This window comes from Dendronephthya gigantea, unplaced genomic scaffold (genome assembly GCF_004324835.1).
Source record: "Dendronephthya gigantea isolate DGI-Jeju-01 unplaced genomic scaffold, DenGig_1.0 000023F, whole genome shotgun sequence".
NCBI classification, from domain to species: Eukaryota; Metazoa; Cnidaria; class Anthozoa; order Malacalcyonacea; family Nephtheidae; genus Dendronephthya; species Dendronephthya gigantea.
In genome coordinates this window covers 1754316-1780509 of record NW_021163033.1, presented here as the reverse complement: position 1 = coordinate 1780509, position 26194 = coordinate 1754316, and the positions used below count along the sequence as shown (strand labels likewise).

Genomic DNA, 26194 nt, shown 5'->3' with positions numbered 1-26194 from the left:
TTGAATGAATCGAAATTCTGACTAAGCCGTAATTATATTATTGTTAGTCTGCAATTTAAGGTGAAATTGTTCTGTTGTTCTGAAGGTCCCGAAGGTCTGTGGTTTTGTTCAAGAACGAAACAAATTTTAAAAGAAATTTATCTTTCAGTACAATTTGAATGACCGCTATATACTTAAATACCAGATGTATTTTCTGAACTATATATTAGGATCGAATACTTGACGACCATAGGTGTTGCTGCTGGTGGTTGTAGTAGTGCTTTTTAAAGCCCAGACAATAGAAAGGTTTAGGCAGATAAAATCGTTTTGGACCATGAAGATATAAAAATCATTATTTTCAACGCGATATCACAATGCATAAATTGCTATAAGGATCTCGAGTTTATATCCTCTCAATTAACAATGACAGTTAGTTGTCATGGACAAAATCATTTCTAAAGTACAGCAGCTGTATTTATAATGTGCATGCATGGAATAATATAGTCTTTAAGAACGGGTTAGAAGCATGAATGTTCCTGCTCTATATGAATTGATTTTCAATTTCAACCCATCAAACTGCAAATCAGTAAATCAACTTTTCATTGCAAACGTGGTCATAATAGCGTTCCGAAAAATATATCAGTTTGCTCATATATTGATCGGTTGATTTACAAAGATCTTCAGATGTCTTAAAACCTCCCCTGTATCTCCCTGTTCACTGACCAATCAGAATTTCCCAATAATAAAAGGAAAGTTTGATTGGTCGATGATGCGCGCATCTTAAGCCGCACAAGGCAACCTCGCAATATTACATCTGCTATATTGTATAAAGTTGTAGAAGGAACAAAACGGTAGAAGGAACATAAAAAAGACGTGCAGCAACATAATAGAAGCGAAAATGATTTGCTTTTAAGTTTTGAGTTATAAGTTATAAGTTTGAGTTATTTTGAGTCAAAGTTAAAATCATTTGCTCTTGGGAGTTGGGAAAGTGATGCCAAAATTCTTTAACTGTCTTGTCTCCTACCTTTGCTGAAAAAGTCTCCAGAATGTCAGCAATTTTCTATCCAATATTCCATAAATAAGAGGATTGACTGAGTGTGATCCAGCAACTCTTAAAACGTAAGCTACATGAGTGATCCAAGCATGTTTCATCAGTAAATCAGACTTGCCAGCGATCGCCAAAATAAGAATCGCGTTCATGGGAAGATTTCCAACTCCATAGCAAAGGACGGTACCGACACTAACAAGTAAAGTTCGACGGTTTTTAATGTAGTTTAATATTGTGAAGAACGAGCCAGAAGTATCTTGAGCCACTGGATTTGAACCTAAGCTTTTTAGATATTTGTTTTGGTTCACGAGTCCCTGATATACTTTATAATAAAGTACAGCCATAACTGCTGTTGGGGCATAGTAAATGAAGAATATTGCGCATGCATAAATGTTCTTGGTGTACGTCGTCTCAGCAAGTGAGTTCTGCTTCACAAGACATAATGGCACACTTCCACCATATCCTGCGATCAAGCCAAGAATGTAGCCCAAAGCACAAACAAATTTCAATTTCCTTCTGCTGATGTCTGGTTTTAAGGGATGAACAGTAGCGCGATAGCGAAGGACTGAAATGACCAGCATCATGTATAATCCTGCGATACGAGGAATGAATCTCATTTTATAGAAGAAGCAGAAGGTTTTGTCCGATTGTTTCTTGCCTTGAAGAGAAACGTGTTGAACATAGGTGGAAATGTTTAAAACGAGCCATCCCAAATCACAGATGCCGAGGTGTAGAACAAGAAAGTAGTAGTTGCTTTTCAACAGTCTTCTTTGTCTTAATATGGAGATGATGACCAAAATGTTGCCGAGAATTCCAAATACAACAACTGAAGTATGCGAATATTTATATGCAGCTGGCTTCTCCATCGTTTCTTGGAATAAATTGAAATTCGGACTATAGATCTCCGCTAATAATGATATTCAAATTTACTTTGAAGCGGTTACATTGAAATCCTCTTTCCTTCAAGGTTTATACGATTTTATTATATAAAGTGTAGTGCTTTATAGAGATTTCGAGCACTGATAAAACTGATAATTTCACATGTGAGATTATTTATGATAATTTTACATGTGAAAATTATTGCTTTTCAACCAATCACGTAGCTTGTTGATAGTGGGAAAAATCTGATTAGTATGCAAGCAATCGCAAGAAGTGGAAGCATGTATTTTGACAATTTTGACTATTTTCGAGTTTTGTATTTTTGTTTTTCATCTTCTGTAAACTGGCTGTTCTTTTTGATGTACAATTTCACTTAAAATTTTTAAAGTATGGCATCGAATCGCTTTGTACCTCACAGTGAGGACGATATTCAATGTTTTGTGGACACAGAAGCAAATACAAATACGAAGAAAAAAACGGCAAGTGATGTTGGGCTCGTTAAACTTTTTCTTGCGAATGAGGGAGAAACTAGACCCATTGAAGAGATTCCTCCGCCAAATTTAGATCGATATTTATCTAAATTCCTTTTATCAGTCCGAAAAAAGTCTGGTGAAGAATATGAACCAACAACTTTGCGAGGTTTCATAGCTTCTGTGGACAGATACCTTAAAAAATTTAGATACAGCGAGTCAGTTATCAATGGTCAAGGTTTTGCGAATACTCGAGATGTTTTGAAGTCAAAACAGAAGCAATTAAAAAGACTTGGTAAAGGGAACAAACCGCAAGAAGCTGCTCCACTTACTGATGACGAGATAACTGCACTGTTTACTTCGAAAGTTATGCCTTATGGGAATTCATTCAGCAGAAGCCCTCGTTAACATTCTCTGGTTCAATAATTGTTTGCACTTTGGTTTGAGAGGAGGCAAGGAACAACGAGATTTGAAATGGGGAGATATTGAATTAAAAACCGACCTAAATGGCAAAGAATACCTCGAATACTCTGTAGAGAGGCAAACAAAAACTAGACCAGGTGATAATCCTGCAAATCGAAGAGCAGTAAAACCAAAAATGTTTGAAAACAAAGCCGTTGGACCGGAGCGAGATCCGGTTTTTGCCTACAAACTATATCGAAGTAAACGACGAGAACAAACCCTATCACCAAACTCGCCATTTTACTTAAGTGTAAACCATTGTCGTTCCCACGAAACATCACTCGAAGACTGCAAACCCTGGTTTAAAGCACAGCCAATGGGTGTAATCAAACTTAATACTTTGATGAAAAATTGTGCTGCAAAGGCAGAGATTGGGGCTAATAAGCGTATTACCAACCACAGCGCAAGAAAAACCCTTGTCCAAAAACTTCAGGATCATAACGTGCCACCAACACATATTGCTCAAGTGACAGGCCACAAAAATCTTCAATCTATAAACAATTATAGCTGTTTACGTGAAGAGCAACAAGAAGCCATTTCATCGTTGTTGTCTGCAGACACTCCGTCGCCGTCACGAACCTTGTCACAAACGACGAATGACACGTACTCAAGGGCATTAGTCCTTGAGGCAGGGAAGCAAAACAATGAAACAGAAACTTTATCGATGTTCAGAGGTAATTATACTGGTGGTACTTTCAACATACACGTTGCAAGCTCTACAGCGTCAAATAGCCAAACTTTAATAGCTGAAAGTCCGAAGAGAAAATATCGTAGACTCTGTCCTTTAGAAAGTAGTGATAGTAGCCAAGAAACCTAAGTATATTTTCAAACTTTCTGAATAATCTGTTGCATAAATAGCATGAATTATAAAATGCCATGTAACCTACTTTTAAGTTTTGCATGCATTGCCATTGAAAGGTTTCTCGTTTTAAATTTGTTTTTTTTCAGTTGAAACACGTTAATATTTATTAAATAAAGCATTTGAAGTTGATGAAAATGGATATATATTGTTTTTGTAAAAACTATACGCTTTATATAATAAACAGAAAAATACATGGATGCTTGGAAATATGGAATTTATTTCTCGTGTTGTGAAAGATATCTCACTCGTTCGCTGCGCTCACTCGTTCGATATCATTCTCTACACTCGAAATAAATTCCATATTTCCGCGCATCCATGTATTATTCTCTATAAAATGACTATTTTGACTAAATGTCGAATTTTGTCAATTCAAGTTCCCCAAAGTGTTCCCAAAGTTTGTACGCAATCTTCCATGAAGGTATAATATGGCGCCACGGAAGGCATATTTGCATGATTACATTTTCAATATTGTATAAGCTTGATTAATTGACAACAAATTTGGCAGTAGAAACATTTAAATGATAAATCACTTTGATGGCAAAATAATTTAAGCGAAAATTATTCTAGTTACCTTAGTATAAGTCTAGACTAGAGTTTTCGGTACATGAAAAGTTCGACGTCTAAACCTGGCCTAAGTTTCTCATTGTTTCATCATGCACATTTATATCTTCTAAGCGCTTGAAAGAGTCATGACTCTGGATGTCTGTAATGAAAATTTTTTATTTCTTTTTGAAGGCCATATATCTTTAAAATTGTCTGTTTGTTGTAAGTTTATAATAGGCACATCAAATAAAATTGAACAATAGTCATATAACGAAAACAAAACAATATATTTATTTCCGCAAGATTTAACTATAGTGCAAACTAGCGAACTTCATTAGGTTAATAAAAGCGTTACATCAAGTTTGTTTTCAAACACACATGCAGGTGGTTGTAAGTAATAATTACACAGTATAGTAAACTTTCTGATCCATATATATGAAATGGCAGCATTCTCAACAAATATTATGTTCATTTGTCCCGCTCATGGCTTGAATGTGAAATTAGTAGCTTTGATTTCTCATCGGATCTTAAAATTATAAGACTATTCACTTTCTATAAAAGTGATTCTAAATCAGTCTAATTTTCTTGCTTTCGTACTTTCTTTGAACAAAGTCTCCAAAATGCTGGCATCTTTTTGTCCAATATTCCATATATGAGAGGATTGACTGAGTGTGATCCAGCAATTCTTAAAACGAAAGCTAAATAAATGAACCAAACGTGTTTCGTGGGTATATTATACCTGTCCACAATTTTCAGAATGAAAAACACAGACGTGAGAAGATTTCCAACTCCATAGCAAAGAACGGTACCGACACAAACAAGGAAAGTTCGCCGATTTTTTAAATAGTTCACGATTGTAAAGAACGAGCGAGTAGTACTTTGTGCTACCGGGTTTGACCCTAAGCTCTTCAGATATTTGTTTTGGTTCACAAGTGCCCGATATACTTTAAGATAAAGTACAGCCATAACTACTGTTGGACCATAGTAAAAGAAGAATATTGTGAATGTATAGTTGAACTTCCTATAGATGCTTCTAGCAAGGACGTTTTCCACAAAACATATCGGTGTTGTTCCTCCATAGCCTATAATCAAGCCAAGAATGTACCCTGAGCTACAAATAACTTTCAATTTCCGTCGACTGATGTCTGATTTCAAGGGATGAACAGCAGCGCGATAACGAAGAACTGAAATGACCAACATCATGTAGACTCCTGCGATTTGAAAGAGAACTCTACCTATGAGAAAAAGGCAATATGCTTTCGCAGGCGGTCTTTCGGCAAGGAATACCTCCTTCTGGTCGCAAATCCTTAAAACCAGCCATCCCAGATCACAGATGGCGAGGTGTAAAACAAGAAAGTAGTAGTTGTTCTTCAACAATCTTCTTTGTCTCAATATGATGATGATGACCAAAATGTTGCCGAGAATTCCGAATACAACAACCGAAGTAAAAGTATATACAAACGCAGCTGCACTGTCCATCGTCTCTGAATGCATCGAAATTCTGACTAAACCGTAATTATATTTTAAATAGGAATTTAGGGTGAAATTGTTCTGTTGTTTTTTCGATCGGTGGTTTTGTTTAAGAACGAAAAAATTTCAAAAGAAATTTATATAATTTTATTATTTTAGTGTAATTTGAACGACTGCTATATACTTGAATACCAGATGTATTTTCTGAACTATTTATTGGGATCGAATACTCCTCATCGTCGACCATAGGTGCTGCTGTTGGTGGTGGTGGTAGTGCTTTTTGAAGCCCAGACAATAAAAGGTTTAGGCAGATAACATCACTTTGGACCATGAAGAAAATAAAATGTCATTATTTTCAACGCGATTATGTGAAGACTATGTTGAAGAATATATTGTATTATCCACAATGCATAAATTGCTATAAGAATCTCGAGTTCATATCCTCTCAATTAACAATAAAAGTTTGTTGTCATGGAAAAAACTATTTCTAAAGTGCAGCAGCTGTATTTATAATGTGCATGCATCGAGTAATATTGTCTTTAAGAACGGGTTAGAAACATGAATGTTCCTGCTTTATATAAATTTATTTTCAATTTCAATTCATCAAACTGCAAATCAGTAAATCAACTTTTCATTAGAAACGTGGCCATAATAGCGTTATAGCCGAAAAATATATCAATTTGCTCATATTGACCCGTTGATTTACAAAGATCTTCAGATGTCTTGGGTAACGCCTTAAAACCACCCCTGTATCTCCCTGTTCACTGACCAATTAGAATTTCCCAATAATAAAAGGAAAATTTTGATTGGTCGGTGATGTACGCATCGACCAATTAAAGTCGCACAAGGCAACCTCGTAATATTACATCCTCTGTATTGTATAAAGCTGTAGAAGGAACAAAACGGTAGAAGCCGGAACATACAAAAGACGTGCAACAACATAATTCAAGCGAAAATTATTTACATTGCTATAAGGTAGTTAAATTAGGTCTTACTAAGTTTTGAGTTCTATCCAGCGTCTATCTCGGCAAACGATCTCATAAGTAACAGTTCTTAATCCCATTCTGACTTTCGTTGCAACGATATTGGTCAAACGCGTATAGTTCTTTTGTGCGATTGCGTGGGTTCGCGACTAAAATTATGTCCTGTTTCATTTATATATTATATAATTACATTAAGCAAAAAAGGACAAGTACACTATATTCCTGCAATACCCTTGTAATGAACCGACGCTCACTCAATCCTTGACCAATGTTAATTAATATTTACAATTTTTTAGTTTACTTGCAGGTGTTCTGCACGCATTCCTAATATTTTTATGGCTTTTACGAGCCGGCAAGAAATGTCTGTCATTAACGAAAATAAAGATAGCAAACGTTTTCAGAATACTGCAATTTTAACGGATAATTTTTTAATGATTTTAGGAAGATAATTATTGCGAGCTTCGCACAAAACCATCCTAAACTGTACTCAATCAAACGTCCCGTTAATATGCATCTACAAATGCTTTTGCTTCTAATGTCATGTTATCATTAAGCCTACTAGTCGAGTGATAATAATAAGCCCCGTTTAGACTACACTTAATTTATTGCCACGGCTTAAATGGTATCTGAACCAACTTCATGCTTGTTCGGCCTTAGCATTGACAGCCTGAACACTGGTACGGGTACTTATTTTAGCCGTTCCGTGCAAAAAAAATTAAGTGTAGTGTAAACGGGGCTACACATGAACAAACTTTTATTCAAAATGTCAGCGTTTTAAACTAAAAGATATTCGTTTCTTTAACTTGTTTTTGACAAATGTATGATTTTCATTCAAATAAAGCTTAAATCAATTGCTCTTGATACCAAAACTGTTTAACTGTCTTGTCATCCTACCCTTGCCGTAAAGATCTCCAAAATGTCAGCAATTTTCTATCCAATATTCCATAATATAAATAAGAGGATTGACTGGGTGTGATCCAGCAACTCTTAAAACGTAAGCTACATGAGTGATCCAAACATGTTTCATCAGTAAATCAGACTTGCCAGCAATCGCCAAAATAAGAATTGCAGACATGGGAAGATTTCCAACTCCATAGCAAAGAACGGTACCGACACAAACAAGGAAGCTTCGACGGTTTTTAAGATAGCTTAAGATTGTGAAAGACGAGCTAGAGGTACTTTGGGCCACTGGATTTGAACCTAAGCTCTTTAGATATTTGTTTTGGTTCAAGAGTGCCCGATATACTTTATAATAAAGTACAGCCATCACTACTGTTGGGGCAAAGCAAATGAAGAAAATTTTGCCTGCGAAAATGTTTATCGTATAGGTGGAATCAGCATTAAGAGAGTTCTGCTGCACGAAACATAGTGGCGCACCTCCTCCGTAGCCTGCGATCAGGCCAAGAATGTAACCCAAACCACAAACAATTTTCAATTTTTTCCTGGTGATGTCTGGTTTTAAGGGATGTAAAGTTGTACGATATCGAAGGACTGAAATGACCAGCATCATGTATAATCCTGCGATTTGGAGGATAAATCTAATTGCATAAAAGAGGCAAACAGTTTTGTCCGATGATTTTTTTCCTAGAAATAGAACGTGTTGGACGTAGGTGCAAATGACTACAACCAGCCATCCCAGATCACACATGGCGAGTGTAGAACAAGAAAATAAAAGTTATTCTTTAACAATTTCCTCTGTCTCAAAACGGAGATGATAACCAAAATGTTGCCAAGAATTCCAATTATAACAACTGAAGTATACGAATATTTATATGCAGCTGGATTCTCCATCGTTTCTTTGAATGATTTGTATTTTTTTGCTAATCTTAGTCAGAAATTTAAGGTGAAACCGTTTTTTTTTTCTTTATTCGAGTATGTCTTCTCGTTGGAGAGCGGAAAAAAGTTAACTTCAAAAGCGGTTTATATAATTTGTTAGTGCGATTTGAACGACGAATGATACCAGATCAGTGTATTTCATCCACAGAATATTATAGGATGGGACACTAAATGACCATAGGTGGTGTGAAAAATCCAATAATAAACAGATTTAGGCGGATAACATTCATTCAAACCATGAAGATACAAAAATATGATTATTGCCCGACGCGCAAGAATATTTTTCTTATAGTGCACATCCACAATGCATAAATTACTGACGATTTTGAGTTTACAAATGCTCTCAATAAATGACAGTTATAGGTATGTTTCAGACGTTGAACTTCTTATGTGCCGAATCAAATGCAAATGACTTCAACAAAGACTTTATCTCATTGACATTAAGTTCAGCACATGAAAAGTTCGACGTCCGAAACGGCCTTGTGCACTAGAAGCTGTCAATGACAAAAGCAATTTCTGAAGTCAATAGCTGTATTCATGCAACGAATATTGTTAATTAACGTGGATAACGACTTAGAAACATGCTGCCTCTTACATGCATAAAATGGTTTTAACCGATCAAATTGCAAATCCGTAATTCAATTTCGTCACAGACGTGGCCATAACAACGTTCTGCTTAATTTGCTCATATTGATCGGTTGACTACAAAGTTCTTGAGATGTTTTGGGAAACGCCTTAAAAAACCTCCATGTATCTCCCTGTTCATTGATCAATCAGAATTTCCTAGTATTAAGTGCGATGCATCGAATAATGTTAGTTGCTTCTTATGTTAACGAAAAAAATGTCATATTTCATTCTCATGTTGTATATAATTACATTATGCAAATGAGTAAAATTACACTATATTTATGCAATAACCTTGTAAGGAATATACAGACGCCCATTCAAAGTACTCGACCAATGTTAATTAATATTCAAAACTTTTGAGTAAGCTAGACTTGCAGGTGTTGTGCACGCACTCGTTGTCATGACAAAACAGTTCCTAGGTATATTCCCCTAATATACCTTTTTGTCTCATAAGAGTCACCAATAAATGTATGCATCGATGTATGAAAAATAATGCTATTGAATATACTCTAAACCTTCGTTTGCTTTTAAAAGGCATATCTTTAAAAATGTCCATTATTTTCTTGTAAGTGTTTATAAAGGTCTACAGTAAATTTATTTCCGCGTCAGCGAGATATACGTGTAAACAAAACTAAATAAATATTTATAGTTAGTTTTTAAAGCTAAATTTAAATTTAAAGTTAGTGTTCGCTGTTCGTTCTCCAGCGTTTCTGTAACTTGATTTTGACAAATGTATATGATTTCAATCAAAGTTAAATCATTTGCTCTTGCGAAAGTGATACCAAAACCGTTTAACTGTCTTGTCCTCCTACCCTTGCCGAAAAAGTCTCCAAAATGTTAGCAATTTTCTATCCAATATTCCATAAATAAGAGGATTGACTGAGTGTGATCCAGCAACTCTTAAAACGTAAGCTACAAGGGTGATCCAAGCATGTTTTATCAGTAAATCAGACTTGCCAGCGATCGCCAAAATAAGAATCACAGTCATGGGAAGATTTCCAACTCCATAGGAAAGAACGGTACCGACACTAACAAGGAAAGTTCGACGATTCTTAAGATAGTTTAATATTGTGAAGGATGAGCCAGAAGTACTATGGGCCACTGGATTTGAACCTAAGCTCTTTAGATATTTGTTTTGGTTCACGAGAGCCCGATATACTTTGTAGTAAAGTACAGCCATCACTATGGTCGCAGTATAGTGAACGAAGAATGTTTTGAAAACATAAATGTACTTCGTATAAATCGTGTCAGCATCAAGGAGGTTCTTCTGCACAAAACATAGCGGCGCACCTGCTCCGTAGCTTGCGATCAGGCAAAGAATGTAGCCCAAACCACAGATAATTTTCAATTTCCTTCTGCTGATGTCTGGTTTCAAGGGATATACGGTAGCGCGATAGCGAAGAACTGAAATGACCAGCATCATGTATAATCCTGCGATTTGGGGGACAAGTCTTATTTTATAGAAGAGGCAGAAAGTTTTGTCTGTTGTATTCTTTCCCTGAAATAGATGATGTTGGACGTAGGTGCAAAAGACTAAAACCAGCCATCCCAGATCACAGATGGCGAGGTGTAAAACAAGAAAATAAAAGTTGTTCTTTAACAATTTCCTCTGTCTCAAAACGGAGACGATAACCAAAATGTTGCCAAGAATTCCGAATATAACAACTGAAGTATACAAATATTTATATGCAGCTTGATTCTCCATCGTTCCTTTGAATGATTTGAAATTCTGAGTTAATCTTTGCTAATCGTAGTGACAATGTGAAACTGTTCTTTCCTTATCCAGTCGCGACTGCGGCTTCGTTACAAACAAACTTCAAAAGCGATTTATATCATTTTTTAGTACAATTTGAACGACGAATGATGGCAAATTATTTCCTTCGCAAAAATTTTTAAAGGGATCGAACACTAAATGACCATAGGTGGTGTGGAAAAGCCAATAAAAAGGTTTAGGCAGATAACATCACTTCCGACTATGAAGATATGTACAAAAATATGATTATTCACCTGCGTGCAAGTTTATTTTTGATATGCTGTATATACACAATGCATAAATTACTCGGGGTTTCGAGTTTATAAATGCTCCAAATAAATGACAGTTAGTGGCTAGAAGCTGTCAGTGCCAAATCGATTTTTAAATTAAAAATCCAATATGGAGTCCCATATAAGAAGTGAGTGGGGAATATTTTAATGTTTTAAAAGAATTGGTTTCTATGTAACCCACAATTGAGAAGTCACGCTTGTCCACGTCTGAAACATTGATTTTGATTTTTAACCACTGAAAATTTGAGGACAAGTCGAGACAAGAAAGAATATTTTTAGGTACTTCATAGCTCTAATTTCTGCATCAGCAAGTGTCCAGAAAGCGATAAAATTAAAAATTCAAGATAAAAAAAATAGTCAACTATTTTTTAAACTTTTCATATCCATGTAAAGGTCAAAATTAAACTCAGCTTTTCTTGCAATCGATTATATAATAGTCAAAATGCTCCCAGAAAATTAGAGCCAGAAATCCGATCAATATGAGCAAATTGATTTTTTTCATAATATATATTTTTTTTAAATCAACGCTGTTATGGCCACGTGCGTAATGAAAAGTTAAATTACTGATTTGGAATTTCTTCGGTTGAAAATCATTTTACATATCAGAATCAAAATGTTTCTACTTTGTGCTTAAGGTTAACATTTTTCAATGCATGTCATGGATACAGCTGTTTAAATTCGCGTTAAATCACGCATGCGCGGCATCCATATTTGCCTGCATTTCTGGCCATGATTTTGTTAGTAAAAGGCGCGTTGAATAAGATTTCAAAGCGAAGCGTCTATACACGCAGGTACCTGTAAGTTCTCATAAAATATAAATAACAATAACAGTAAAGACGTCATGCTCGTTCATCGTCCGCTCGGGGCTTGATTGTTAAAGGAGAATGATTTCCTCTCGAATTATACAATTATTCGACCAATAACCCCCAGGAAAGTTATGCTTTTCTTAGTTATGGTCTTCTTGCCCTCATGCCATTTTTGTGCAGTCTCCAAAATTTCAGCAATTTTTTATCCAATATTCCATATACAAGAGGATTGACTGAATGTGTTCCAGCAATTCTTAAAACGTAAGCTGTATGAATTATCCAAACCTGCAGCAGATCATACTTGCCAGCGATCCTAAATATAAGAACCACAGACACGGGAATATTTCCAACTCCATAGCAAAGAACGGTACCGACACAAACAAGGAAAGTTCGATGATTTTTAATATAGTTCACGATTGTGAAGGACGAGCCGGAAGTACTTCGAATCACTGGATTTGAACCTAAGCGCTCCAAATATTTGTTTTGCTTCACGAGTGCCCGATATACCTTATAATAAAGTATAACCATAACTGCTGTTGGAGTTAAGTAAAGTACGAATATTGTGAATGCTTTATAGCCACTTGCATAGGGACTACTTGCAAGGGTTTTCAATAACAAACAAGGGGACACACTTCCACCGTAGCCTACGATCACGCCAAGAATGTAGCCCAAACCACAAACAACAAACAATTTCTGTCGACTGATCTCTGGTTTCATGGGATGGAGGGAAGCGCGATAACGTAGAACTGAAATGACCAGCATCATGTATATTCCTGAGACGCGAAGTGCATATCTTAGTTGATAAAAGAGACAGAAGGTTTTGTCCGATTTTGCCTTTCCTTGAAATAGATGATGTTGGACGTAGGTGCAAATTACTACAACCAGCCATCCCAGATCACAGATGGCGAGGTGTAAAACAAGAAAATAATAGTTGTTCTTTAACAATTTCCTCTGTCTCAAAACGGAGACGATAACCAAAATGTTGCCAAGAATTCCAAATGCGACAACCAAAGTATACGAATATTTATATGCAGCTGGATTTTCCATCTGTCTTTTGAATGAATTGAATTTCTCAATAAATTGTTGTAATAGTAGTGAGCAATTCAAGGTAAACTGCTCTTTTGTTTTTTCACTCTGCGGTCTTGTGAAAAACGGAAGAAATTTCAAAAGCAAAGTATTTAATCTCTTTACTATAAATTTGGCGACGACAGATACCAGATGTATTCCGTCTTTCGTGACTTTTGGGCTGAAACACTTAACGACCATCTGTTTGGATGACGTCCGAAAGACGGTGGCCAGTTGTCAGGGTCAGTTGTATAAAAAACTAGCTAACTTTTAACTGTAGTTAAGGACAGAATTGGCTAATCAGAGTTGTGTTCTTCCATAGTTAACTGGGATTTAACTATCCTAAATGTAGCATCAAATGTGGTACAACAACTGCCTAAAATAGACACAACACTTCTCGACGTTTCGACCTGAGGGCGTCGAGAAGTGTTTTACCTATTTTAGGCAGCTTTTATACCATATTTGATGCTAAGTTATTTGAAGACGCTGCCACGCTGCTTCCTGCTTATATCCTAAATGTATAGTTAAATAGTTTCCAACAACTTGCCCATGAATAGAAGAGTTTAAACAAATAACATCACTCAGGACCATGTATATAGAAAATAAAGTTATTGTCAGCGCGAGTATAGCTAATTATTTGTCATAATGTATATCCACATTTGTAAATTACTGAGTGTCTCGAGTTTATGAAGTTAAATGCTCTCAATAAACGAAGCTCCAGAAGCTGTCCTTGGCTAAAACAATTCATACTTTGAGGTTAGGAGTCTCTCAAGGCGTCTCGTAAATAATTAATTGATGACGTCTGAGTAGTAATGACCTCACCGATCCCAGTCATCCAATATTTGCATGCGCAATGTGGTGGCATTTTAATTAAACTATGACAAAGCGAATTCGCATGATTATACTTTATCGCGATTTTGTATAGAGCGGACTAACTGACAGCAAATATGGTAGAAATATAATAAGAATAAGACAGCAAAATTGAGTTGCAAAATAATTTCCAAGCGAAAATCATTCTAGTTACATTGCAAAACTGTAAGTTGTATCCAGCAAATATCGGCAAACGTCTGACATGATTCTAATGGGGGTGGCGAACCATTCAGGATTAGGGGTTGTCATGTTATATTGAGCAAGTTTTATAATGACCACGTTTTATAATGAAGACGTCCAAATATCCGCGAAAATGAAACGATTTGACTCTCAGAATATGTCAACTTTAACAACAACTTTGCTTCCCCTTCCAATGCGTATGTATGCGCGATTTTTATTTATTTGGTTATGAACCATATCAAGACAAATAGTTCTAGTGACATAATGTTATATACATAACATATAGGCCTATATAGGAACGTAGGTTTTATGGGTAACATTAAGCGAGGGAATATTCAAGATGCACCAACATGGTGGTTACTGCTTAGAGAAAATTTATCATATATACTAAGATCCTGAAACCGCCTATTTTTACTATGACTAACCTTATAAATTCGGAAATAATCCTGTATGTGACCTAATATAAGAAATTAACTGTGATTTTATGCTGTATTTTTCTGACCAATAACAAAACGGTTAGATCAACTTTAGTATTGGAAGCTGTCACATCCTCCCATACCCTCATGTGCCACACCCAAAACGTTTACCAGTCTCTTATTGCATTTCTGACTTTCGTTTGCCTTTAAAGGCATATCTTTAAAAATTGTTTATTTGTTGTTACCGTTTATAGGAATTAATGTCTACAAAGATAAATCCATATATTATTCTCGATTTATTAGGTGACATCCTAATTTTGATAAATATTATTTCTCTCGTCGACCTTCAGTGACCGTGCGTCAATACAGCTCTTGATAGAAGGATGCGTACGTGTTGCGTGTCACTAACGTTATTATACTTACTCTTTGTAAACATATATAGTTATATAAAGCTTGGAAGTAAAGTAAATATTTCGCCGGCTGCTGAAAGTTTGTACAAATTTGGTCTTGAACGAAATAAATACCTGCTTGCCTCAGCTATACAACGAATTTTAGATGTTTCAAATTATGTAAATCCCGACCAAAAGTGTTCCCATAAATATAATTATGCCATCATTGCGTGCGTAATATGCCGCCGTTTAAATCATCGCACACAAGGCAAATTCACATTGTTACATCATCGATATGATATCATTCACAGCAAATATAGCAGCTTAAACATACTAAAGCTTACATGAACCAAGTTCTAGTTCTTTTGCCAACCTTTACGTATTTGCAGCGATCTCGGAAAACGGCTGACAGAATTAGCACAGGTTTTTTTTACTATTCTTACTTTTGTTTTGGATATATATTAGTATGTCATTGAAGGTCAAGCATGCATAGCTCTTTTTTTTGCGGTTCGCATTAGAAATACGAATAAAAATATGTCATAATTAATTCTCATATCGTATAGATATAAACGCAATTATGATATAGCAATTAGAACAACTGCATTCTGCATGCAACAAAATACATTACAAAAAGATGTCAATCAACGCAGAGACCCTTCAAGACAAAATACTCGACCGGTAGCATACATTAATATTTACAATTTTTAACGTATAGCTAGACTGCAGGTGTTGTAATAATTTATTGTAATCATAAAATTATTATGTTATAGGTATTGCTCCAACTAATATCTTAAAATGGCTTGTAAAAGGAATATATGTCCAATATAATACAAACGTTTGTTGATCTAATGTTCTGAAAGTACCGGCTACGCCAACTAGTCAGGTTGGAGCCAATTTCGAACGTTTCATGAATATGATAAGTTCACAAAATAATTGTCGACTTTCTATGCTTTCTAATAGATTTTTAGATTCTTTTGTTCCCTTCCAAAATGAATATCGTAAAAATTGTCTGTAAAACTGTCTAAAGTATAAGACAATTTTTAATGTACTACGAGATAAATTTATTTCGCGAGGACATGAAAACTAGCGAAGTTTATTATGCTAATAAATAGCGTTAAATTTGATATTTAGAATTTAATGTTAGTTATTTAAAAGTGTCTACCCATGCAGGTGGCCGGCAGTTGGAAGTTCTCGTATTGCAATAATACTGAAAGTAATAATAAATACTTTCTCTTCCAAACTTAGCTATATGAAATGGCAGCATTTTCGATAAATAAGCTTACGATGTTCCTTCGTCCACATTCCTAACCAGAATTTGAAATGTGTGTTATTTCCACTCAAATGTAAGATATATGAGACCAAGAACACTCCATGAAGTTATACTAGAAACGTCTAGATATCGTGTTTCCTCTTTGAACAAAGCCTCCAAAATATTAGCGATTTTTTATCAAATATTCCATAAATGAGAGGATTGACTGAACACGATCCAGCAACTCTTAAAACGTAAGCTGTATGAATTATCCAAACATGTTTCATCAGTAGATCATACTTACCGGAGGTAATAAAAATAAGAACTACAGACATTGGAAGATTCCCAAATCCATAACAGAGAACGGTACCGACACAAACAAGGAAAGTTCGACGGTTTTTTAGATACTTGCCGAAGAAAGAGGTGGAAAATGCTTGTGCCGCTGGATTTGAACCTAATCTCTTCAGATATTTGTTTTGCTTCACGAGTCCCAGATATACTTTATAATAAAGTACAGCCATAACCGCTGTTGGGGCATAGTAAATGAAGAATATTGCGCATGCAAAAATGTTCCTCGTATACGACGTATCATCAAGTGAGTTCTGCTTCACAAAACATAGAGGCGCGACTCCTCCGTAGCCTGCGATCAAGCCAAGAATGTAGCCCAAACCACAAACAAATCTCAAATTCTTCCTGCTGATGTCTGGTTTAAAGGCGTGTAGAGTTGCCCGATAGCGAAGAACTGAAATGACCAGCATCATATATAATCCTGCAATGCGAGGGATGAATCTCATTTTATAGAAGAGGCAATAAGTTTTGTCCGATGTTTCCTTTCCTTGAAGTAGTTCTTGTTGGACGTGGGTGCAAAAAACTACAACCAGCCATGCCAGATCACAGATGGCGAGGTGTAAAACAAGAAAATAATAGTTGTTCGTTAACAATTTCCTCTGTCTCAAAACGGAAACGATAACTAACATGTTGCCAAGAATTCCGAATAAAACGACAGAAGTATACGAATATTTATATGCAGCTGGATTCCCCATCGGTTCTTTATGTCTTGAAACCTTGATTAAACTCTTTGTAGTTATTAGTCAGCAATTTTTGTAGAACTCGAACAAGTTTCCAGAACGGTGATTCAATACAATGTAAACAATGACAAATACCGGATGTATTAATTCGACTGTAGAGACCAGTTTACACTTTGTGACAACAGGTCGCGTCATAAAAACTGCATGAAACGGAATAAAAACAGCTTTAAATTTCGCAGATAACATCATTTTGGATGATCAAGATAAAGAAATATTAATATCATGAGTGCATGTGTTTTTGTTTTACTGTTTATCCATTATGCATTAGACTGAGGATCTCAAGTTTGTGAATGCTGCAAATAAATTACAGTAAGTGCCATTGGCATTGAACTAGAAGCTGTCATAGGCAAAACTGGTAAAATGACAGACTAAAGGAGAGCGCTGCGTTTCACGCGGACTAGAATTATATGCTGCTTCGTATGTAGAATGATTTGCATTTGCAACATCAAATTGTAAATTGTCTTTTAATTGTTGGTTTTGATAACGTGGAATGAGATAAAAATTTTCTTTTGACCGCAATGGAAGTTTTCATTGCACGATCTAGTCGGGCAAATGTTTTTTTTATTTACTGAGGTTTTCCCGAAAAAGTGTGCATAACACAATTCACATGTCAAGCAATTTTTGATCCCAATAATTAATTTCGAATCGATCGATTCATTTTCAGCAGCTATTTACAAGATAACATGTAATCTACCAATGGAAATTTCGAACATGCAGCGACAATACGTGATGTATTGTCCCGTAGGCCCATTATAGGCCCGGTCTCTGACGTCAAACTCTCCGTGTGCCGAACCTAATGTTGATAAGATAAAGTCTTTGTTTAAGTTCATTTGCATTCGATTCGGCACGTGAAAAGTTTGACGTCTGAAACGGGCCTAAGTTCCCCCACTTTGAATTTCAAAAGCATGGAGTATATAATAATGATTGCTATTCATCGACTGTTATACATCTTCATAATAGTATTATTTACGAAGGTTCGTCTACAAAGCAAGGTTATTCATGCTCTAGGTAAATATATCAGCAACTAGAACTACTTAGCCTAATATTGATTATTGTAATAAAAATCGAATGACATGCAACAACGCGCGTACGATTTGTGTCAAATCATAAATGCTCTAAGTTCGAACTTTTCAAACTATAATAATTATGTATCACATTGAATACGAACTTTAGGCATTTCGCAACGGTGATCCCAAATTGCGAGTTTCGATGTGAGTTGACTTTCATTTCCGAACATATTGTCTATCTGGCATGAATTCAGTAATAGACTATTTTCAACTAGAGTCAACTACGTAACTGCTGAATTAGGAAAATTTACGACCCAACTTTCTACAAAAGTTGCCTCGAACGATAAAAGCTGCTTGAGGTTTGTCAAAAGGCAAAAGGTTGACAAAAGATTAAGACAAACTATCAAAGTCTATCCAGCTATGGTGACGGTTTTCCTAGTTTTAAATTCTGTTTTATAGGGAAATGGTCGAATAAATTGCTCAGTTGAGAGCGTGTTTAGGCTTTCTGACGCATCATAATGTTTTGTTTTGTTTTTCTTAGGGAAAATGGCGAGCGTATTTATTTGATATTGCCAGCAGTTCGAGATTTGAGATGACCATCATGGTGTTGATCATATTCAACATGGTGATTATGATGGTGAGACATCACAGACAAAGTGAGCCTGTTACCAAGATACTCTATATCCTTTTCTATTGTTATACAACAATTAACATTCGCAAATCGTCTGTAAATTGACCATGATTTGAAGTGACCATTTGACGGCCTAACATTCCAAATTTTTTTTTGCAAATTTTCTTATTAAGAGGCTGTTTACACGAGTCTGGTTACCGAGATAGAATGAAACGTCAAATATGACTTTGGGGTATTAAAATGAGTCTTTTTGAAACACAACGAGCATAAGGAATTGTTGTAATGATTACATAACTATCAGGATCATGTTATGTACTCATTTTAAGTCCATTTTAACATTGATCTTAAGTTAACATGTTCATTGAATCTCTGTCACCAGACACGTGTGAGCAGCCCCTAATCATATGTCTGGTGACAGAGATTCAATGAGGATCTCTAGGTTATCGGTGCATGGTAAATTGAACAAGGTGATGTCATTCGCTAAGGTATATTTGTTAAAGATGCATACATGTAAGACTCTTAATTTCCTTGACTAACACCGTGATGCTGTTCGCGGGGAATACTTTACAGCAATGTGATATTCACGGCCATATTCTGCTTGGAAGCTTTCTTTCGACTTCTTGTTCAACATTTAGACTATTTCAAAGAACCCTGGAACGTATTTGATTTTATTGTGGTTTTGCTGTCGATTGCCGGTATGTATCATAAAATTGCTCCTTTTATCGTATGATGATTGACAAAAAGACTATTAAATCCACGTTCAGGTTTTTAATACGCCACCGATTGACCGAATTATAGTTCTCAATCTGGGATAGGAAAACAGCTTTATTCAATGACTACAACTACAGCGTTTATCTCACATCTTTCATTTCAGGTCTTGTTATGGAGCATCTGAATCATTCCTTCATCATCACGCCAAGTATATTCCGCGTGGTTCGTGTATTTCGCGTGGGGCGCTTGTTACGTTTCTACAAAAACGCGCGTGGAATTCGCCGTCTGTTATTCGCCTTGCTTATTTCGTTACCAGCCCTCGTGAATATCGGCGCACTGCTATTTCTTTTGCTTTTTATCTACGCCATCATCGGCATGTCCTCGTTTGCTTACGTGAAACACTCGGGTGCAATAAACGATATGGTAAACTTCGAGACGTTTCGTAACTCTATGCTGTTGTTATTTCGGCTTTCGACTTCTGCTGGATGGAATGATGTGTTAGCTCCGCTGATGGTTCAACCGCCCGAATGTGATCCGACACACGACGACCTCCCGAATGGTAACTGTGGCAATCCGTATTTCGCAATATTCTATTTTGTCACTTTTGTTCTGAGTACATCTTTAATCATCATCAATATGTATATCGCGGTCATTATGGAGAACTTACATGAAGCCTTCAAGGCTGAAGCCACTGGCATAACGAACGATCATCTGGATATGTTTTATCACAAGTGGGAACATTATGATCCACAAGCAACCCAATATATCCCTCATGGCCAACTGTCTGATTTCGTGGACTCGCTGGAGGAGCCAATAAGGTTACCGAAGCCGAATAAATTTGCGTGTATAAATTTGCACATACCTATACAACAGGTAAGTAATGCATCTGCGGAAATAATATTATGTTATGTTGCGTTGCGTTGCGTTGCGTTGCGTTGTGTTGGTATTTTGCACTGGACGTTGAACATGTTCCTGCATGTCTGATAAAGACATACAAACAGAATCCTTTGTTTCCAAAATTTTAGGAGCGGTGAAATCTCCTGGGGCCGGTTGTATAAAAACATAGTTAACTTTAACTATGATTAGCGCTAATCACTGTAATTAAATCCTTAACTATGATTAGTTAACTACACGACTTAACTGCGTTGCACAAAACGTAGTTAGTCGGATGATTAACTAATCACGTAGTTAACTTGCGTGGAGCTTGCGTGGGGTTGTTAAACAGAGAAATAGCATGAAGTATCTAGAAATTATTGACCGCTATTACTGACTTTGAACAAGACTGTGGACTCGTATTTACAAAAATTGACAGTATTTTGATCTAAAATATTGGGAAAAATGCAATAAAACAAGGAAAAAATTCAAAATAATTCAACGAAAAAGGCGCTCTTAATATAAAAAGGTCCCTTTGAGCCAAAATACCGGGTGCAGTTGAAAATGGAGATGGCTAATCTTTGCTAGGATCGTTATTTGGCATCGACACCTCTCCCGAAGCAAAAATATACTCCGTTGCTGCCCAAATGAAAAAAATAAAAGCATATTGAAAGTTTACAAGCTTCAACGGGGCCTTTTCTGAGTGGATAACAGTTCACAACCTTGGTGTGTATTGATTTTAATGCTTTCTCACTCCTCAAAATCTCAAGACGCCATTTTTAACTACGATTTGGAAAGTTAACGATGCCCTTTTTTAACTGCAGTTTATATAAGGCTAACTACACTTTTATACAACCGGCTTAACTACGTGATTAAAGTTAACTACTTTTTAACTACTTTTTAACTGCAGTTAGCGCTAACTACGTTTTTATACAACCGGCCCCTGAAGTACACTTTACTTGGGTTTTTAGCATTTATATCAGAGCTATAGTTCCTATAACCTTATAACTTAGCATCAAATGTGGTATAACAACTGCCTAAAATAGACAAAACACTTCTCGGGCCTTCGTCACGAAAGTCAGTATGCAGATGCTGCCACGCTACTCCCTGGTTATATTGGAACCTATAGTTCTTATAATTAAACATAATCACAAAAATTTCGGCTAGTTTCACAAAGAACAACAGGGATTTCTACTTCGATAACCTTTCTTAGCGCTGATTGGCTAAAATATGAGCGTCATGCATGCAAATCACCTGGAATATGTACATGTAAGTCGCTTAATAAATCCATCCTCAATTCAGTTCACCTGTTTTTTAGGGGGACCGTATTCATTGCGTGGACGTGCTACAGGCGTTGGTTCGTCAACTACTAGGTGACATTCAGCGTGAAAACCCAGATGCTTTTAAATTGATGCAGCGGAAGTTAGAGGAAGCATTCCTCGTGGCGTTTCCAAACAGAGCAAAGCAACGTCGTGAAACAACAACATTCGTACGGAATAGGGAAATCTATGCCGCGGTTGTTATTCAAAAAGCTTGGCGGAGAAAAGTCGTGAAAAAACGAACATCGCAGCAAGTCATTTATGATGCTATTCAATCCGGCAAGTAATGTATTGTTTCCGAATGAACTTTCCGAGTTAAAGATGATTGTGGTGGTTGTTAGTGGCCATTGTTGTAAGCTATTTTGTAGTGATTTAATTACTTAGAGGGTTGTTTGTAATTGTATAATATATTAACCTCTTGTTTGTTTCCTAATATTACGTAACAGTTACTCTAGATCTGGTAGAGATTTTAGATGGCTTTTCCCTCGGGTTAGTTATTCCTTAGTAATTAGCAGATATGCAACATGCACGTACGCCTACTGTCTTTAATTATCTACGCATATGATGTCTATGATGTTTACACCTGGTCATTCCTGCACTATTGGGCATTATTCCATGAAATCAACAATCACTCCTTAGAAAGAAAAACAAATAAAACAAAGAATTTTGCAAGGGTTTCGGAATTTTTCAAGCACTGCTCTCAAATGTTGAAATATAGGACAGGACAGCTTTTATCAATGGCAAAGCTTTACATGATGACAATGAACTTCTGAAGCTTCTGGGGCCAGTTGTATAAAAGGCTTGTTAACTTTTAACCTTAGTTAAGTGAGGACAAGCTAAGTACATTAAAAAACCTAGCAATCTCCGCTCGGCGGTCTAATCACATTTCTCTCTTTGATATTTAAAAGTGTAACAATCAAACAAATCATTCTTTAAAACTGGAAAGCACTGGAAAGGACAACTTTTTTTCAAGGCGCTTTCAGTGATCAGGATGATTTCCGAACGAAACTTGCCTTGTCCTTGGTTATTTAGTGACATCGCTCACAATGACATTTTTCGTAGCGAAATCGCATGTTCGGAATTGATCGGCATGTTGTCGTCGCCTGATCATCATCACACCATGTGATGCTATAGGATCACGTGGTAAGGTTGTAGCCAATATAATCAACTGTCTTGCACCGGGTAAAAATTTGCCCGAATGGATCGCGAAGGTGAACAGCAAGATGAAGACGAAGCAGGCAAGTTTGAAAATTGTTCGAGGAAGAAGGAGTTCGTTGATTGAAAGGTGGGTTCCGGCGATTATATTCGTAATCTGAGGTTATTTTCTTCGACCTCGGAGAGGGGGCGTTTGCATCCATGGGTTAAGACCCCCGCTCATTGCTAGTTCCCACTGTAGGCCTTTGCACTTTTCTACGGGAGGGCCGTTGGCTAGCCTTAAGGAAAACAGTGTAGCTGAGCTGAGCCCTTTCATTTTCGTTGTATATAGGTTTATCTGAACAGCTAGTTGTCAAGATGAACGTGAAGAGAAAAGATGAAATAGAATTCAGTTCAAGACTCGCTCGCTCAAATTCAAAATGGCGATGCCGATGAAAACCGTACTATGTGGACTTTACGGACCTTTCTGAGCAGGATTGTTGTGTTTTCATGCCAAAGTTAAGTACTTTCCTATCAATCTCTCTTCTGCTAATCATTTGATCAGAACTGAAAAACAGAAAACTATATACAATATGTAATACCGAGCGTACAAGTTTATAGCTAATGTTCTAGCTCCCATTCGGTCTGCCAATGACGATCATTTTTCTACTGAGAATTCATGAGGAGCTTCCGAACCCATATTCGCTAAAGCGAACTCAAAATTTCGCCTGTTTTAGATTGCTGAGAAGCCGAATATATCATATGTTCATGGAATGCGGATGGACCATGCCACCTGTACCGCGTGGTTTTGAGGTAAGACTTAGATCATGGTCTGAGTTAGTTTGTTGTATTGTCTGGTCAAAGTTAAGCATTTCGCTTTACTTTTAAATCCGTGCTGCTGATTTTTTTACTGCTGAGAGTTTATAAACATTTTATTGTCCCCGTAAAGATTTCATATCAGTGATTTGTAACTGAAATTCTTGCTTTGTTGTTATAAAACAGCAAATATTAGTATATAATATATCAGCGGCTCATAAATTCTCAATATATGAAATAAAAAATATAGACCCTGGGAACGAGGTTAAAAAATATATCAACTGCTCTGATTTTATACAGCCAAAAAAATTGACTTCTGACTGGTAAATTATATATTTTGTTGTATAAAGAGGAATTTAACTAGGATCTTTTGCATTTACTTCCAGGGGATTTTTTAATAACTAAGGGAATGAAAAGAGTCACAATTTTAAACTTTAAAATGCCACTATTTTGTTAGGATTACTGCCAATTTTACTGGTTAAGTTTGCTTCTATATGGTCGCAATGCTGTGTCAATAAACGCCAGTCTCAGTGTTTTTGTTTTGTTGTTCAAATTCCTGTGGTGGTCTTACAATAAATATAGCAATGTTGGTTTATATAGCAAGATGAAACGACTATCGATTACCTGGACTATATTATAGTCCAATACTGCGCAATCCTGATAATTCAAATTGGGATTTTGTATTCATGTTGTCTTTTTATTAAAGGTTTTTCTTGGTCTAAAGTGCAATATGAGCTATGTATATGTGCTTTACTATTAGATGTTCATTGATTGGAAACCTGTTTAGTCAGAGATTTCTGCCCCAAGGTGATTCTAATTCAATGCCTTCTTTGCTTTGTCACTGAAATTCCGGATCCTGTGGTGGTCTTAGAATAAATATCCATGAAAAATACCAACAATAACGATTAGAAAGTTAGGAGAAACGTTAGGTTTAAAAGATGGAAGGAAATGAGATTTTGTACCCAAAATGATATTAGTCTTACAAAAAAAATTTAAAATGTCGTCTTTCACTGCCAGCGGCAAAGGCCGAGTGGGTTAAAACAGTAGTTAGTCCATAGGTGGTGGTTCAAGCCCTTGCCTGTCATAATACGAATCAGCACCTTTTAAGATGAAATGAAAAGGTAAGGGTAAGCCTTACCATTTTGGTCAATTTTGACGACTTTTTCAATGTTCCAAAAACCAACCAAATATGCTCTAAAATGAAAGATACTAGTCTTAGGAAGCCATTTTTAGCATTTTAAGACAGTTTTTGAACAGTTCAAAAAGTCGTCAAAATTGACCAAAATGGTAAGGGGTAAGCCTTACCATTTTGGTCAATTTGACGACTTTTTCATTGTTCCAAAAACCAACCAAATATGCTCTAAAATGAAAGATATTAGTCTTAGGATGTATTGCACCATAAAGGCCCAAACCAAAAACAAAGATACGCTTGTTTACTGAGAACCGAATCCGTACCACTATAACCCCATCGGTTTTCAACTTTTGAGAATCTCCTGCGACAGACTTCTCCCGGCCAGTCAGGCAACATCTTAAATTATCAATGAAATTAACTTTTGGTTTGGGATTCACATGAAAATACACAAATAAACTGACAATTTCTTTCTCTGTTAAGATAACAGATTGTGCTGGGCCTATTGCAAAATCTTCCACTGGCATCAATGGGAAACGGATCTGGTAAGATCTTCCTAAGACATTTAATATCTTTCATTTTAGAGCATATTTGGTTGGTTTTTGCAACATTGAAAATGTCGTCTAAACTGACCAAAATGGTAAGGCTTATCCCTTAAGGCCCTGTTACACGGTGCAATTTTTCTTGCAACTTGCAATGCAATTGTACTTCTAAGAGATGTAAATTAGTAAAGAGTCTTGCAGAAGAACAGTGCAGGAAGTGTAATAAACACAAAAGTTCCCTTGTTCCCAAATATACATCTCTCAAAAGTAGAATTGCATTGCAAGTTGCAAGAAAAATTGCACCGTGTAACAGGGCCTTTACCATTTTGGTCAATTTTGACCAATTTTTAAACTGTTCAAAAACTTTCTTGAAATGCTAAAAATGGCTTCCTAAGGCTAATATCTTTCATTTTAGAACATATTTGGCTCTTTTTCGGAACAATGAAAAAGTCGTCAAAATTGGCAAAATGGCCAGCCTTACCCCTTACCATTTTGGTGAATTTTGACGACGTTTTGAAGTGTTCAAAAATTGTCTTAAAATACTAAAAATGGCATCCTAAGACTAATATCTTTCATTTTAGAGCATATTTGGTTGGTTTTTGGAACAATAAAAAAGTTGTCAAAATTGCCAGCCTTACCCCTTACCATTTTGGTCAATTTTGACGACTTTTTCAATAGTTCAAACACTGTCTTAAAATGCTAAAAATGGCTTCCTAAAACTAATATATTTCATTTTAGAGCATGTTTGGTTGCTTTTTGGAACATTG

The 26194-nt window shown here is 36.2% G+C and overlaps 1 protein-coding gene across 1 annotated transcript in view; it reads left to right on the top strand.

The window, feature by feature from the left end:
• The window catches only part of LOC114522460 (sodium channel protein 1 brain-like), a 58241-nt gene extending 35899 nt beyond the window's left edge, over window positions 1-22342 (top strand). Inside the window, exons 19-22 of the mRNA XM_028543143.1 lie at window positions 18814-18952; window positions 19467-19598; window positions 19778-20487; window positions 21806-22342. Of these exons, the coding sequence (XP_028398944.1) occupies window positions 18814-18952; window positions 19467-19598; window positions 19778-20487; window positions 21806-22093 (1269 nt within the window). The 3' untranslated portion in view covers window positions 22094-22342. The remainder of the gene's footprint in view (window positions 1-18813; window positions 18953-19466; window positions 19599-19777; window positions 20488-21805) is intronic.
• The last annotated feature ends 3852 nt before the right edge of the window (window positions 22343-26194 follow it).